The following is a 17114-nucleotide window of genomic DNA, read 5'->3' as shown; positions in this document are numbered from 1 at the left end:
ATTAGATTGTTGTCTAAACAAGTCTAAACCCAAGTTGATTTTTGTAGATCTGTTAAAGAATACTGCAACTGTTCCTTTCCACCGCAGTGCACTCAGTACACTGGTGTCTGTTCACCAGCAATATTGCTGTTTTGATTGCGAGGTGGGCTTCCTCGTCTCTGAGTAGCACGCCACAATTGTCTATTTGTACGAAACATGATTCAACTTTGCACTTCTAGTGTGCGCTAACTTACATTTCATTGATCACTATCACATCTATAACATACTTTATTGTTTTTCGGAACGAAACTACTTTTACTCTTGTTTTCCTTCTTTTTGACTTAGTCTTTTTCTACCTCACACACTTCGATATAGGTTTTTCTGCACTCAATTCCTTGACATATTTGGAAGTGTTTTCAATACGCCTTGCTACTTGGATGGTTTTTGACAGAGAAGTATCCTTCATATCTAGTAGTCTCTCCTGAATTTTAATATTATTTGTTCTATTGATGAATTGATCTCTTATGATCTCCTCATGGAGGTCTCTAAATTTACAAGTAACAGCTAGTGTCCTTAATACAGAAATGTATTGTTCTACAGCTTCCCCTGTTAACTGTGACCGAGAAAATACTTATGTCTCTCCACTACAATACTAACTTTTTTGCCGTAATTTTCTTCTAATGCTTTTATTACTTCAATGTATTCATCAGTGCTATCTATTGTGTCCTGCTGAAATTCTACCACTTCTTCGTCTTCACTGTCATTAGTTTTGTCACTAGTCATAATGTGTTTCTTTACTGTGTTAATAGGTAGTGTTTTTAATACTTTTCTGCCCTCAATGCCTAAATAGTGTTTAAGTATAGCCACTTTGCACGACGCTAAGAAATCCTCCCCACCAATAGCCTCTAAATATGTGTCAAAAGATTCTATCCGATCTTCCCATGGTAAAATTTGGGTGGAGCTGTTATGGATGACATCCATTTGGAGCTTTTCACTATTTATACACTAGTAAAAGCACAAGGAATGAAGATAGAGATGATAATATGCACTTATATATTCTTTTCTATGTGATATTGAATTATATGTATATAAAACAACAGCATTCATTATTCATTGGATTAATATTATCTAAGATTGTAAGAAAACAATAAGCTAAGACAATAAAAGTAGTCACCGTTGTCAAATTGTTACCACAAGTACCTAAAAAAAAAATTAGATTAATTGATAAAACATAAACTAACAAAATAAACGTAGTCACCGTGGTCTAGTCAGTATTGTAGACTGTAGTTACAGTTCCTCGTGTTTTGTTTTTATTTTTTATATTTTTGTAATTCAAATTGCATTAACTCTCTTGTTGTCCCTAACGTGCCGCTGCAATGATGATACAGAAAGTGAGTTACGATGCTTTCTCTGGACACTTCACAATTCCGGGTAAGTGTCAAACGATCGTAATCACGCAGTGCGTCTCTTCTGATTTACGACTCTCCTGTCATCACTGCGTGATGAATCATCACTCACAGTCTGCACACGCTACATTCTGAAATGCCGGGAATTTGACCCTGACGCAACAGAGCCGAAAGATTCCTTCAGAAAGGATGGCACTCAGAAGATTATCTACAACAACGTCACATGTAATCCCTCTCGAATCAAAACAAGATGGAAACATGCTGTTGCCTTTGCAGAGAACCTCAAACTGAAGAAGCAATTCAGCAATTCATCGGACTCCTTTCCAGTGTAACATATGGTACCAATCAAAATCACATGAAGCACAACTTGAAATCGCTCGCTGTTGCCTTCAGTGAATTTCCTTGTTCGCGTTGCAGCGCTCGCATCAGGCTACCATGGCAACCACACGCTGTGGAAGGCTGGGCACTACGTCACAGCCTACGTCAATTCCCAGCGTCACCACACACGTCGACTCTGGCGATGCAGCACGCGTTGCGCTCCCGATGTCAGTTCCACACAATGACGTTTAAAACAATGTGAAGAAGAAGTCACGAGCACTCGGTGAGTCGAAAATCTAAAAACTAATAATGATGTTTCCTGCAAGTCAAACGATGCCACTTTATCAACGCTGGTAAATTTGAGGAAATATTCGAAGCCTCACATCCTCCTCAATCTTCTTGCTACTTCACGTAATGAACATCAGCCAGTCTCCTCATTTAGGGCCATATGTAGGTAAGTTAAATTTACTGATTCATAAATACCGAATTTTACCGAATCGGTATTTAGAAATCGGTATTTCGTATGTACCTAAATATTCGGTAAATATTACCGATTCTGTAAAATTCGGAAAATGGTTACCGATTCCACAATACCGACCGGTATTCAAGAATCGGTATTTACCGAATCGGTAGTTACCGAGTCGGCATTTACCGATTCGGAATTTACCGAATCGGAGTTTCAAAAACACATCAATTGAGGATTCAGCCAATCATGTGCAACCAACACCCCTCCCAACCAGGAAGTGGCCACACCCAGGCAGGTGCACACAATCAGAACCCTCTGAAGAGGCTGGGAGTGCTGAGGAGTGCAACAGAGCCAGTGCCTGAACATTGTTGACTGATCCTGCACAATGGCCAGCTAGGACACAGATGGAGGTGAAAGGAAGAGGAACATGAAATTCAGCCTGAAGGAACTGCAGGTACTTGTGGAGGAGGTGGTGAAGCAGCACAATAAACTTTTTGGAAAGCAGTCCCTGCAAGTTGCTGATTCTGAAAAAAGAAGGATCTGGCAAGGAATCCAGTCGCAGGTAAATGCCATTGGAGTGACCCCCCGGGACATTGATGTGCTGAAGAAGTGGTGGTATGAAATCCGGATCATCACCAAGAGGAAGATGGCTGATTTGAAAAAACAGGCCAGACAGGAGGAGGAAGGAACAGGGCACCTGCCCTGACAGAACTTGAGCAGCTCGTGGAGTCCACGATAGAGCCTGAAATGGTCGTTGGGATTGGGGATGCAGACAGCTCAGCCAGAGCTGCTACCAAAAAAGGTAAGATGCATGCGCAGCATTGTGCCCCCCCTTCCCCTATCCCAAATCCCCAATTGGGCAATGTGATTCCCACTCCAGTACAGGTTTTTGTGCAGACCAGCAATGCATTATGGGTGATGTAGTCAGGGAAACCCCTATCATGACAGGAATCGCACCCAACAACAAGGCATGTGACACACATCTGCGATAATCAGGCACAGGACAATGAGATAGTGTTGCAGAAATGTATTATGATGTGAGCAATGCAGGGCTGCAGGTACACTGAGCTAATGTAAAGTTTCTGTCCACAGGCGACACATCGCGCAGGACTGCTCAGGAGAACGGAGAGAGGGCACCCCGGAAGCACATCACTAAGAAGGCCACCACGAGTGCAGGGCACACAACACCACCAATGCCAGCCTCACCACCACGGCCAGCCTCACCACCACAGCCAGCCTCACCACCACAGCCAGCCTCACCACCACAGCCAGCCACGCCACCACAGCCAGCATCGCCACTACTGCTAGCCTCACCAGCATCAACACCACCTGCAGTGGTGAGACCCAGGAGGCGTGCTGTTGCCAGACTGCATGTGTCCGAGTCCTCCTCAGAAGACTCAAGGGGGGATGAATCAACCACTGTGCCACTGGATGATAGCAATGCTGTTGTGCTGTCCACCGTTGAGGGAGCACACACAGGTGCCAGACACCGCCGCAGGGCTCGTGTAAGCAGTCCACCTCCACAGGATGAGAGCCATGGTGTCTTCGGAGGGCTGGAGGCAACCATGGTGAAGGTGCAGCGCCTACAAGGCAAGGCAATACAGTCGGTACAGCGACAAATGAAGTGTCTCAATGATAAAATGAGCAACATTGACAGGGGCATTTCCTCAATGGCTGAGGGCATGAGGGAGATGGCTGCGGGCATGCGGGACATGTCCCAGTCTGTGATGCTGCTGTGCAGTAAAATGGAGGAGGACAGAGCAACACGGCGAAGGGAGAGGTAGAAAATGGCGCACCATACGAGGGCAGCGAACCGACTAGCTACTGCCACTTCTCTGCTCTGCAGGCGCTCCGTGGCCATGCAGGAGGGGCTTGCGCACTGCAGCACTGATGTTTCTAGGGGGCTAGTTAAGGTGACCACTGCTCTTGAGGTGCTGCTGACGACCCAGTCTGCCAATACTGGTGCTGTGGATGTTGTGGACAGCGAGGACACGACTAGTCGGAGCAGCATTACCCCCCTGTCACAGACACACGGAGGAGCAGCAGACGGCATGGGGCTGCCACTGGTCCCACAGCCAGTGAGGACAGTCAGTCACTGGCATCCCACACTGTAGTGCGTGGCCGCAGACGCTGATGTAGCCCACACTGCCAGGACAGAGTTGGGTGAAGTAACCCATGACTTCCTACAATGGATGTCACCAATTTGAAAGCCCAGTTTGGCCGTTTGTGTTGTGGCATAGTGCCCACATATTAAAACTACGTCATTGCATCCAACAACTGGCTGTGTCTCCTTACTTACTTAGAAATAGTTGCATGTGATCTCTGCCCGTCTCTTTCTCCCATCTGTTGCTGCTGGCACTCTTGCTGCGTTGGGCTCTGGCTGTGCAAAATCATCATCATCCTCCTCAAAATCTGTTATTTCCACTTCTTTACCTTTCTTTGTGGCAAGGTTGTGCAGCATTGCACAAGTAGCAATGATCTTGCAGCAGATGATGGGTGTGTACTGGCGTGCGCCTCCGCTCTTGTGGAGGCAGCGGAACCTGCTTTTCAATAGTCCAAACGTGCGCGCCACCACGTTGCGTGTTGATTTGTATGCCACATTGTATCGTCTCTCACTCAGGGTTGATGGGTGTAGGTAGGGAGTGAGGATAAATGACGGCACGGCATATGCACTATCGCCTAGGTGAGAAAGAGGGTGCCATTAGTCACATACACCAATGCACATTCATCTGCGGTAAGTATAAGGGAGTGTCACAGTGATTTACCTAGCAGGTGTCCTTCTCCAAATTCTCCCGCAACCAGGTGTGTGTAGATCCCACTGTTCTGGAAGATGTAGGAGTCGTGGGTGCTCCCAGGAAATTTGGCTACGATGTCAGTAATTATGTTGGCAGCATCGCAGATTACCTGCACATTTATGGAGTGGGTGGACTTTCTGTTCCTGTAGATATACTCAGTGGCTGCTGGTGGGCAGATTGGAATGTGTGTGCTATCGATGCAGCCTATGACATGCGGGAACTGTGCCATCTGGTAGAAGTCTGTCTTGGTTTTCAGCAGTTCAGCCTGGGTGTTTGGGAAGCTAATGTAGTGTTGCATTCTCTGCATCATGGCATCCAGGAACTTCCTGAAGAAACGGGACAGGCAACTTTGGGATACCCCGCCTACCGCAGCTATCACCCCCTGTTAACTGCCAGATGCCAGTAGATGGAGGCTACACAGCACCTGCACATGTGGTGGTATGGCGTGCGCCCTTGTTGTTGGATGGTCCAGGAGTGGGTGCAAGTCCCTTATCAGGTCCATGATGGTTTGGGGGTGTAGCCTGTACCTTTCATGTATCTCAGCCTCAGTCTGTTGGAAGAGTGTGATGCGCTGTCTGTAAATGCGCTCCTCCCGTCTCCAAATCCTCATACCTGCTGCCTGTAGACGTAGGCGCCTTGCAATCACATAGAGAGCCGCCATGGTGATCACGCTGTTGCATTTTGGGATTGCTTATATGCACTGTAGCTGATTACCACCTGCTTTCACTCAGTGTTAAATACCGACTCTTAAATACCGAATTTCATGCAATTCGGTAATACCGAATTTACCTACATCTCTTTTCTCGTTTTACCATTTCCTATTTACCGATTCGGTAAATAAGAATTCGGTAATTCCGATTCGGTAATTTAGAATTTGGTAAAGATGAATCGTTATTTACCGATTCATAATTACCGAATCCTGCTTTTTGGCCTCCTGCATCTCAATCGCCTAAATACCGGTCGGTAACCTGATATTTACCGAATTTCGGCCGTTACCGACCGGTATTTAGCTACCTACATATGGCCCTTAGTACTTAGCAATCCAACGTATAAGGTCACGAAATCAAGACTGGTTTGCGTAAACAAATTCCATTCTTCTGTGCAGGAATAATTTTTTTAAAACATGCTTCCACTTGTCTTCTTAACACTCGCAACACCGGCAGTCACCAATCCGTTTCACAGCTCACAGCGTTAATTACAAGGATAACGCTAGTCTCAATAAACTTGATTGGATTTCACTGACCTTTGTACTGTACTCTGGCAGTCCATTCTCCTCAACAGATACATTTTCTTTAGAAGGACGTCTCAAGGAACACGTTGCTTAACAATTCAAAGATTGTCCTCGTCTAGGGGTTGATGATCCGAAGCTTAGATTTCGTCTGCTCTTGATAAAATTTCATCACACCTTCGTCGCCACTTTTAAGAGGCGCTGACTGGGTATTTGTAAGAAGAACTTTATTGTAAGTTCATATGTACAACCCCTAGACAAACAGGTCCTCTCTCTGCAACTCCCAGCTCTCCTCTTCCAGTCAACTCAGAGCAAAGCATCCTGGTTGCCATGGAAGGAATGTTGACATGTTGCCTGGCTACATATTAAGACACATCAAAATGCACTTCCGGTTCCAAGACCCCCAGTATGGGTCGTTATCGAACGAAGACTCGAGGCTGGCTCGTTGGGACTATAGACCCTCTAATTTCCTGGCCCTGCTGCCGGGTCCCTCAACCCCTGCTGAAAGACATGTATGCCACCTGGATGCGGACCAACAAGCTCTTTTTGGTGGACAAGCATCTCCATGACAAAGCTCCCCTCTGTAACAATACTGGTATCTGCATGGGGGCATGCTTGTGGGGCCTCTGGCGTAGAGCTGGAATTCTAACCCTCACACTCCTGATTTCCGGCGGTGAACTCAAGTACTTTGAGATGCTACAGGATGAATTTGGCCTGTTGCATACCCAACAATGGCACTTCACACACCTGCGTCAATGCCTGCTGAGCAAACTGGGTCCCCAAACCTTTACCATCCCCTGTTCTCTGGTGCTCTCTTACCTTAATACCTGGGGTCCGTTTAAAGGTGTGATGTCCATATTCTACAATCCCTAGATTTGCCACCTCCCCTCCTAGCCGCAATTGGTTAGCCTCAGGACGACCTGGCAGGCTCGCCTGCAGGTGGAATATGATGATGAGGAGGATTGGGCAGAACTCCTGGTGGGCCTAGACAAGCGAGTCCAGGAGGCCAGTATGAAGCCCAGTCTTTTTAAGAACCTTCAGGGCTGGAACTGGACTCCGGCATGGCTTCAGGTTGCAGGGTTGCTCCCTCACTGCCTAATGGCTATGCGATCACGCGCCCTGTGATATTGTTCATATCTTACTAGATTGTCCCACCATTTGCTCCTTCTGGGCGACAGTGGGGCTTATGTTCTGGAAATCTAGGCATTTGCTCTTGCTACTTCCGGACCCCCTAATTCTTCTCCATGACCTGGCGGACCTTTCCCATCTGACCCGCAATACTCGTCGCATGTCACGTCACTGCCCTCAGAGCTGCCAAAATCTGTATCCTGTAACATTGGCATTCTCCACAACTGCCGTCAAATGACGAATGGCTCACGGTGATGTACAAGACAGCATCTTATGAAAGGGTCATTTAAAATTTAAGGGACAAAGCAGCCCTTTTTCTTCTCACATGGTCCCCCTTTTTGCAGGATTACCTCCTCTGCCACCCCCAACTTGCCCAGACTCTTGATTCTTCCTCACCACTGACCCCCCAGCTTGTCGTTGCACCATCCCCCAATTTACTATACTTGAGCTTTGCTGGACTGGCCCACTTCCCCGCCTTCTCTTCCCTGCTTCGTAGTTATGTCTTCCCTCCATTCTTTTATTTCTGCCGTTCTTTCTGTCTTCTCTTTTATTTATTTCTTCTGTAGCTTATTTTCTCACCCCCTCCCTCTCTTTCTTGTATATTAGTATGGTTTGGTATCACAATCAACATTTGTATCTGAAAATGGCTCCATGCTAGACTTACATGTCACTGTATTTACTGATGTTTCTCAATACTTTTATTCATGCCAATATAAATAATAGCTGCAGAAAATAAATACTTTTCTGTGCCTCACAAGGAAGCACGAAGAGACACTTCAGGCCTCCATTTTGAAGGACTGTCCAACCCTGCTATGGCAGGTGTTTTGAGGGATGACACATCAGTAGTTCCCTGTCCAGCCTCAGGTTGCAAGTTTGATCATTTCTCCCACTGAAAGGCAAAACTGGAACTGAGAGCTGTGATTTTAAGTAAAGGTCCCGGAGTTGCAAAAGTATTTGTTTGGCAACGTTGTGAAGTTTCTTTTGTTTTAAACTTTGCAATCTTTATCAACTACTTGAAGTTTTGAAGCAATGGACTGAGAAAAATATGTCTGCCAAAAAGCTAGGTTTTCTGGAGAAAAACGCTGCAGATTAGTACTTTTGCAAAAACATTTTTTTGCTGGTAACCTCTGCTGCAAGGCTGAAGTTTTCCAGGATTGTAAGAGAGATTTGAAATCACAACTTCATTTAAGGGTTCCTTGTTGGTTTGCTCTTAATTGAATGCCTTGGCTACCGCAAGTTTTAAGCAAAGTATCTCTATTCTAATGACTGTTCTTTCTGCCTGGCCCCCTCAAATGCACTTGTTCTTAATACATGGTATATGGGGGCCATGTATGAAGGCTCCCTGAAATTATTTCATTATCTGAGGAATTGACAATAGGACTATAAGCCGTCTCTCATTTTCCTTTGCTTCTCTTATTCGGAATTTGTTGTCTGGGGCCCGTTATTCTAGGGGCATGGTAATTGTAAAGTACTTTATTCTTTCCCTGTTATGGACATTTTCATATCCTAATATGTATCTCTTGATAGATTCCTTTCTACTGCTCTAACAGCTACACTCCATTACTTCTCATAGAATATTCATAGAACAGTTGCAGGTAGTTCTCCTGTTGACGTTGTTTTTTGTAAGTGAGTGAGAGCTCTCTCCTTTACAAGGTTTGTCTCTTGATTCTATAGTTGCCTTGAATTTTTGTGGAATCATGGCAAGCATGTACATAATTGATGAAATACATACATACTTCTGCCACTGATAGCCAGTATGGGTAAATAATGTTGTGGGTTCCTGGAGTTCTAATATCCTGTTTCAGAACAGGAAGGCACTATAGCTTTTGGGTCCAGAGGTGAGGCTTTAGGATGAAATACATTTGCACCTTTAGTCTTCTTTCAGTTCGGTGCTGCTTGGCCTTATTACAATGTCATGTGGCATCAAAGCTCTAGTTACTCGCAGGTTCTAAGCACAGTTTACTTTATTTGAGGGATTTTGCTCACTGTGAAACGAAAAACAAATATATTCCCTCCATTTTTGCTGTCATCAAGGCCACTCTTTTGAGTTAATTTTACCTTAAGTGATGCTTATGTATTTAGATGTGGATGCATTTTAATCTTTCCACTAGTCTAGAGGTATGGGTGAGTGAATGTAGTAGAGCGTACAGTTTAGTTATTGTAGAAACTCTTGTACTTTAGTTCTTGGGCCTCCATTAATCCAGTTTACTGACCTGCCTACACTACTCTTCACTGCCGGACGTTTGCCTCCATCTTTGAAAACGTGTCAGAGGCTGAATTGCAGGACTTCAAGTGCTCACAGCCTTCTTCCCCTAGCCTCTCTTTTTTTAGGGAGCATTTTAATCCATGTCACAGCCTACATACTTGGTCAGCGCATAAGTCTGGAAGAAGGATTATGTTTTAAATTTGCACTCTTAATTTTTTTCTTTTTTTTATTGTACAGCATTATCGAGATTACTATGTTCATGCTGAATCAAAACCTTTGATCATACATTAATGCATTCAAACTTTCTGGTGCCGACACTTGTGCTTACTAGCATTGTCTTGACTGATTAATAGATATCCAACCAAGGCAGACCATGGCAATCCAGATTTTTAATTTCTGAGATTTGTATATTTGATGGTTGGGATTATATACTGGTTTACATGCTATGTAGATGTTAATGCATAGGTGTATAATTTGTGAAACCACTGTAATATTAACAATGCATTACAAATTGCTGTTGTATTTTAAACAGGTTCAGTCTCCTTTCTGGGTTCTGAAGATGCAACAACTTGCCACATATTGGTGCTCAAACATACAGGTATGATTAAAACAGATGGTGAGCATTGAAAATGGTTTCAAGAATGTCTTTTTATATTCCATAGTATTCCTCTGTGGACTACATGGCTCAGCAGGGATGAATGCCTGTTGCAATACATGAGTGCGCTCAGTTCAAGTTACAGGTTTGAATTCTGGCAGGACTCATTCCTCCAGTTGGGAAAATTAGTATAATTAAAATGGGTTATTAGAGGTTTGGATGGCTGTTGAAATGTAATAAATCAGTCATAATAGAGGCCATTACCTCCAGCTACAACATTCCCTCCTGCTACATGTTCCATCCCCACCTGCCCCCAAATACCTTTTTGATCTCCCTCGTAGCCCCATTACAGTATATGCAAGACTGCTCCACCCTCGACTGCTACATTTCCAGTCGCTATTTTTCACAGCGTGACAGCACATCACTGCTTACGTAACGTTTATGCCACGTTAATAAGAGTGTCACAAACCCACGAGCAACACCAAAATTGTTTGTGAGACATCCTTACTGCAGATTATGATGTAAAAGAGACCTTGCTTCTCTAGGGACTGGTCTTGAACTAAAAATTCAATCTAGTTGAGGTTAGGCTTAAGTTATATAGAGCACATAATGTTTACTGGTAGGAGCGTCTTGACGTTGCAGCGAAGAACACAAAAAAGCTCCACACCACTGACCTCCCAGACAAGATGCAGAAAAAAACACATTATAAAGACAGAGAAAAGAGCTAGCAAGTCCATCTCTTTACGCAAGGCAAGAGGCTGAAAATTCCACCTAATGGCCACATCCTCAGAAAAGGCCCAGTCATTCAGAGATTTCTGCTTGAAAACGGAGACCTCAAGGAAAAATTGATTCTTTGATCTTAGCCAGCGACCATGGTTCTACCATGAAAAAGTTGAGAAAGAGGGAGGTATCTAGAGACAAAGACTGCTTCATGTACAAAACAATGCAGTCACTGACCAGCAACCAATTCAAGGTGACAAGAGCAGCCAAAACATTGGCCCGGATTTACAAACAATGTGCTCTGAGTTTGCATCACTAAACCTTGCACGAACAGTTTATTTTAGATTTACTTTCCAGCGCAAAACCTTACTTTGTACCAAGGTAGCCTTTCATGCGTGGTTCATGTTCATTCCTATTGAACCATCCAAGAACTTTGACGGCAATCCTATCTGCTAACAATAGTAGACAGGGATTTGCACCTAAAAATATTGCCTCTTTGAAGCAGGTGTTAAAAAGGGGAAATGCTTTTATTTCTAATAACTTTTCTCACTTTGCATGTGTGCTGTACTGTACAGTACACATCTAAGGTGGGAAAAATATTATAATTAGTGTAAACATATTATTTGGTACTGGAAGTGTACCCTTCCAGTAAAAAATCTATGCTTGCCGTGAACTAGTCGTCTTTGCACCGTAGTACAAAGATGTGTGCGTGTCACTCAGCGGCCAGATTGTACAGCAGCATTAAGGAGATAGCATTACCACCATATGTTAGTAGCTATGTTGCTTTCCTGCTCTAGCCCTCTTACGCAATGCTCCACAGCAACTTTGAGTGCTGCACTGCATTATTTGTCATCTTTGTACACCTGGGCCATGGTCTCTTCATTTCAAACCCATAGCTAGCCTGGCAGTAACATTTGGAATCCAGTGTAGTTTCGAATCGTACATAAATGTAGGTCCAATTTTACACAGAATTATAGTACTCCAACTGCACGTAGGTTAAGAAATTTGAAATTTGCACAGTGAGAAAAGGTAAACAAATGCAGTATGCATTTTAACATACAAAGCTTGAAAAAACACTCAGGATTGACCTGTTCAAAAATAGACAGTTTGTTTTAACACCAAGATTTTTAATAGGGAGGACGAGTAGGCTTAGAAATCTAGAGACAAAGGCCAGAACAGTAATTCCATAAATAAGAAGGGTCCCAAACTGCCTTGGCTCCATTGAATTTTACTAGGTTAAATATCACATCCAGCTCTTGACCTTTCCAAGCACCTGTGTAAAAGAGTGGTAGCACTGGCAACATCACCAGAAAGATTTCAGGATAACTTTGTATTCATCTGCATTCATAAAAATTCCCAAACTAAAGGACTGGATTACATGAGCCTAGGGGTTCATGTAGAGATTGAAGAGAAGAGGGGACAGCATGGAGCACTCAGGGACTACACAAGTTAGGTTCTGACCTAAAGGAAGAAGCTGGAAAGAGCCAGTGGTTGAGTTCTATCCAGTACAAAGTTAAAGAAGCAAGACAGCGCTTTATCTTCAACACCCAAGTTGTCAAATCTGGCAAGCAGTTTCTAGTGGTTAACAATATCAAATGTTGCTGAGAGGTCTAGTAAAATCAGGAAGGCAAGAATGTTACTGTCAGCACAATGACGCAGTTCACTGCTGCAATCCCAGTGCTGTAACCAGGGCAAAAACTGACCTGCACGGGATGTAAAAGCTGATTAGCTTCATTCAACCATGTTTTTTTCAGCAGATGATATGCCGCTCTTTTCAAGAGTTTGGCCAGATCGGGATGTTGTAAGATGGGGGCGATAATTAGCCATATCATCAGGGTCTAGTGAAGATTTCTTTAGAAGAGCAATGGCACATGTGGACTTCAAACTCTTAATGTCATGACCTAATATAAATGATGCGTTAAGTATTGCCCTAGGCTGAGATTATCCTAATAGAAAGTCCTTATGAATCTTAGAAGATCATGAGGATTTACTACTGCGAATCAAGGATGAAATGTTCACCATGGTAAGAGAGCAAAACTGATAAAAAATGTCATATGGGTAGATAAAGAAACAACTGAAAAGGAGAAGGAGAGCATGAATGTGTGACCAGTGAGGATGTAAGAAATTATGGTAATTTTACTCTCAAATAAATCTTTGATGAGATCATATTTAAGATTTGAAAGAGAAGGATCACTCAGCCTGGGTGCTGCCATATAAGGAGCATTAACGATTTTGTTTGAGAAATATGCTGCCTCATCTGTTTTATTGCTGCATTTATATGTATGATTAAGTCTGAACCACTCAGTTTTTAGTGATGGATTGTAATTCCAATGCCATACGTGTTCTAGGTTGCAAAGGAAACGTTTACGTTTCATAAGATCTGTTGACATCCAACAGCTGAAGGGCCAGTCCTATTTGTGAGATTTCTTCATCATAGGCACTAACTTATCCAGAGGTAAACCAGTATGAATACTATAGTTATCCAGGGATAGTTGGGGGTCATAGACTGAAGGAGTCGATGCCATGAATACACAAGGAGCCAGTGCTCTGACTGTGACCTTTTTCCCTTTACGGTTCTCCACAACAGATGCTGACTGGTGATTTGCTGTGCCAACCTCTCAGTAATAACAAGAAAATGGAACTCAGTAGTGGTCAGATTTCGGAACTGGGATAGTGGATAAGGCTGGCATAAAGACGAACTGGAACAAATCATGTCCAACGCAAGCTCATTTGAATGTGTAAGAAGGGGAACACACATAGAAGGGTTAATTATAGATTAAACATCTGTGTCCTTGGCAGCAGTTGTTAATGTTGAATTATCAAAGTGAAGGTTAAAATCAACCCAAACAAGCATATGGGCTACCTCCAAGTTAGTCTACAAAGGTGCAGAGGCTAGCATATAATAAACCTTCACCCCCTGTCTGTACTCCAGTAAGAGATTCCAGTGAGTGACGGAAGTATCAAAAAGCTTAACTGAGAAAGTCTCAAGTGCTGGGAGAGAGCGGAAGTCTAATGTAGTACAGTTCAAACAATTCTTGATTTATAAATGAGCTGTCCATCTTTTTGGCTTGAATGTCACCTTTTGTCCAAGAAAATTAACTTTTCCCAGCTTTACAGTCTATTTTGATATGCACCCTTTTCAGCTTTGTTAACTGGCGAAAGTACTGTACCATTCAGCTAATGTTTGTTATTGCACTTCTTTTAGGAAGTGGGTCTACCTGTTTAGCCCACTTAGATGGTTCAGATACGAAAGCAGAGGTCACAACAATAACAAGTAGTGTGAAGTCTTTTTCTAGCAATGCAGCGGATGGAAGGTGAGGCATATCTTAATTATTTTTATGATTTTGATAAGAATGTAATTTGTAGTAAACCTAAGGTGGTTTGTTGAACTTTTAATTTATCAGAGATCTAAAAAAAAGAACATGGATTTTATTTGAAAATATTTGAAAATAAACAAATTGGAATGAAAATGATGTTTTTCCACTACTTTGGTGCTTCAATTGGTCGTTGTTCAGCACTGTACAAATATCTGCTTAATATTCTGATGAGTGAAAAGAACTGTTTGGTAGGAAACCTGAACTCTTCATTCTGCTATAAGGCACATCATGACCACCGCATGTGACTCTATCTTCAGTTATTGAAACAATTAATTTCTCCAGTTAAAAGAAGACGATTGGATAGTCCTCATCTTAACGAGGCCAGCTAAACGTATTAAGTAAAACCCCAAGGTGCGTAAGGTTGCACTAGGTGACATCGTTTTCAGGATATGCATAATTATGTGTAGTTGTAGAGAATTTCTAGATTCACAACCAGGTCTACGACATTAACAAAATTATAGTGTTTTTTTTATCTTCTCCTGTAGTGGGGTGAATACTGTTTTCTCAGTGATTTTTCCTATGCAGCTGGGAGATGCGGCAGAAGATGGTGAGGTTGTTTAGGTTCAGTGTTGGTTTCCTCGGCAGAGGGAAGAAGTTTATCACTTTGAGAAGTGGGAAGGGAGGTCATGGTCTTGAAAAGATTTGATAATGAGTGATGGCAGGATGTCGCCTTTATTTAAGGTTGCCTTAAGTGAGCTTAGGATGTCAATGAGCTCTTTATGCAGGAGGTGGTTGTCCACATGGAGGTGGAACGATGAGGGATATGAACTAGTGAAAAAAGCTGTGTATTTGTTGTCGATGTTGGATCTAATGTTTCCAGTGTTATCAGCGAAGATGTTTTTTACTTGTTAACTACTTAAGAGATGGGAACATCTAGGTGTGGATTGATGCAGTGCTTGCCTGCTTTGAAAAATGCTTTGCTCCATTGGTGGTGGTTCTGTAAAAGGGTGCTTTGATTGGGATGATGAGGGCTGTGCATATAGAGTAGAGTGATTTTAGTGGGCGTGGTCATTAGTTCATTTCAGTTTATTTTCCTATCTATGTGTGATGCACTTATTTATTTTTTATTTTTATATAGCGCTAGCCAGACCCAAAGGTATCAGAGCGCTTTACAGGTATAGAACAATACAGATTCATGTGGGTCAAAACAGTTAAAAAAGCACAGAACCTTGTTGTCAGAGAGTTCTTGGGAACAGCAGACATTAGAGGATCGTATCTTAAATGAGGTGTTGAGTGCTAAATGCATTTTCAGTTTTGTTTTGTAGACTTTGCGGAGTGTGTTGACATATGATGTGGTCTAAATAGTTTTCAACAGTAATACAAAATAGAGGTGCACCACATCAATACTGTCATATGAGCGCAAAGTCCCATTCAAATTATAGAATGTGTTCAATTCTTCACTTTATTTTCTTTTCTTTAAATCATCACACGTAACAGCAAAGACCGCCAACGCATTTCGTTTTGTTTAATTCGTACCGATAGCCGCATTAACCTGTTCCCTTTTCTTTTGCTGTTACTCCACTTCGCGGGAAGTGAAGGGGATAGGTTTATGTGGCTATCAGCTGTAGGAAAGTAGGAGCGGCTTCTTATGGTTACCCCCACTATTTGCTTGATGTTACACTGTTTTTGACTAGTTTGACTGGGAACCTGCTAATCAGGACCCCAGTCTATCTACTTTCTCCCTAAAATGTTATGCCATGTACTTAGGTACACTCCAGATTGGATACTGGAGTATCCTTGTCAGTCCCTAGTATATGGTACACATGTACCCAGGGCATAGGTAGCCAAGAGGCCTCCCATGGGCTGAAGCATTTATTATGCCACCCATGAGGGGCCATGCAAAATGGAACTACAGGCCTGCCATTGCCACCTGTGTAAGATGTTGCATGCACCAGTTACTTTAGACATAGGTTTACTATATCTATAAGTCACTTTACTATATCTATAAGTCACTACACTTAAAACCTATCAGTCACCCCTCTAGCAGGCCTTTACAATCCTAAAGGCAGGGTGCTAGGTTTTACGTGAGCAGGTGCCCCTGCATGAGCAGAGCACCCCTGCAGCCTTAGGAGACCATTCTCCCGGGTTGTCGGTGACGCAGGCAGACATATAGGTAGAGGTGTATTATATGCTTGTGTAAAATGCTATCTCGAAAACGGCTGCAACAAAACATGCCGTGTTTGGTATCAAACGCCTTGGAATCATACCTCCACATCGGTAACCGGTGTGGGAGGTATGATTCCACCCTCTGAAGTGAGCTTCGTGGGGTCCCTGGTCTTCCCGGTATCAGCCTTCTTGAGCCGGACAGCACAAAATGGTTGCTTCCAACCAGAGACACATTTATGCCCTCCTGCTGCTGAGCCAAGCTTGTGCAGGGGAAGGCAGGACAATAGGCATCCTGTCACAAGGAGGTGTGATCACCTCCCAGACAGGATTTAATGTATTGGGGCTGGGTGGGTGCACTTCCAAAGGGCCTGAAACTCTGCACGAGGGGCACACTTGGTGCCCCTGTGCATAGTCCAGTTCAAACCAGTCCTAGGAGCCGTTGGCTCCTGCTCTGGCGTGAAACTGGACAAAGGACAGAGGAGTATCCTCCCCACTGTCCTGACCCTGGGAGGGTCCCCTGAATCTGTCCAACCCTCTCCCGTGGGTACTTAAGGGCTTACCTGGCTGTAGGACCCTGGATTTGACGTGGACAAGATTCTGAACAAGAAACCACTGACCTTTGACCTTCTGGACAATAGACTTCGACTGTGTCGACTTCGTCTCCCTCTCCGTCCAAAGCATTGTCTGTGCCCGTGCACCATACAGGCTCCGTGCAGGACCTGTGAAGCATTAAGGACAACTGAAGTTATCCTCAGTGGGGTGAAAGAGTCACTCCCCTGCATTCGCTGGC

General features: G+C 43.5%; 1 protein-coding gene across 1 annotated transcript in view; it reads left to right on the top strand.

Annotated features, from left to right (window-relative positions):
• Positions 1-17114, top strand: part of NTAN1 (N-terminal asparagine amidase) — a 297100-nt gene that overhangs the window by 89950 nt on the left and 190036 nt on the right. Inside the window, exons 3-4 of the mRNA XM_085632065.1 lie at positions 10059-10124; positions 14047-14155. Coding sequence (XP_085488191.1) covers positions 10059-10124; positions 14047-14155 — 175 coding nt within the window. The remainder of the gene's footprint in view (positions 1-10058; positions 10125-14046; positions 14156-17114) is intronic.

Source organism: Triturus cristatus, chromosome 10 (genome assembly GCF_964204655.1).
Source record: "Triturus cristatus chromosome 10, aTriCri1.1, whole genome shotgun sequence".
NCBI lineage: Eukaryota > Metazoa > Chordata > Amphibia > Caudata > Salamandridae > Triturus > Triturus cristatus.
The sequence above is the reverse complement of the archived record's forward strand: the minus strand, read 5'-3'. Positions and strand labels throughout refer to the sequence as shown.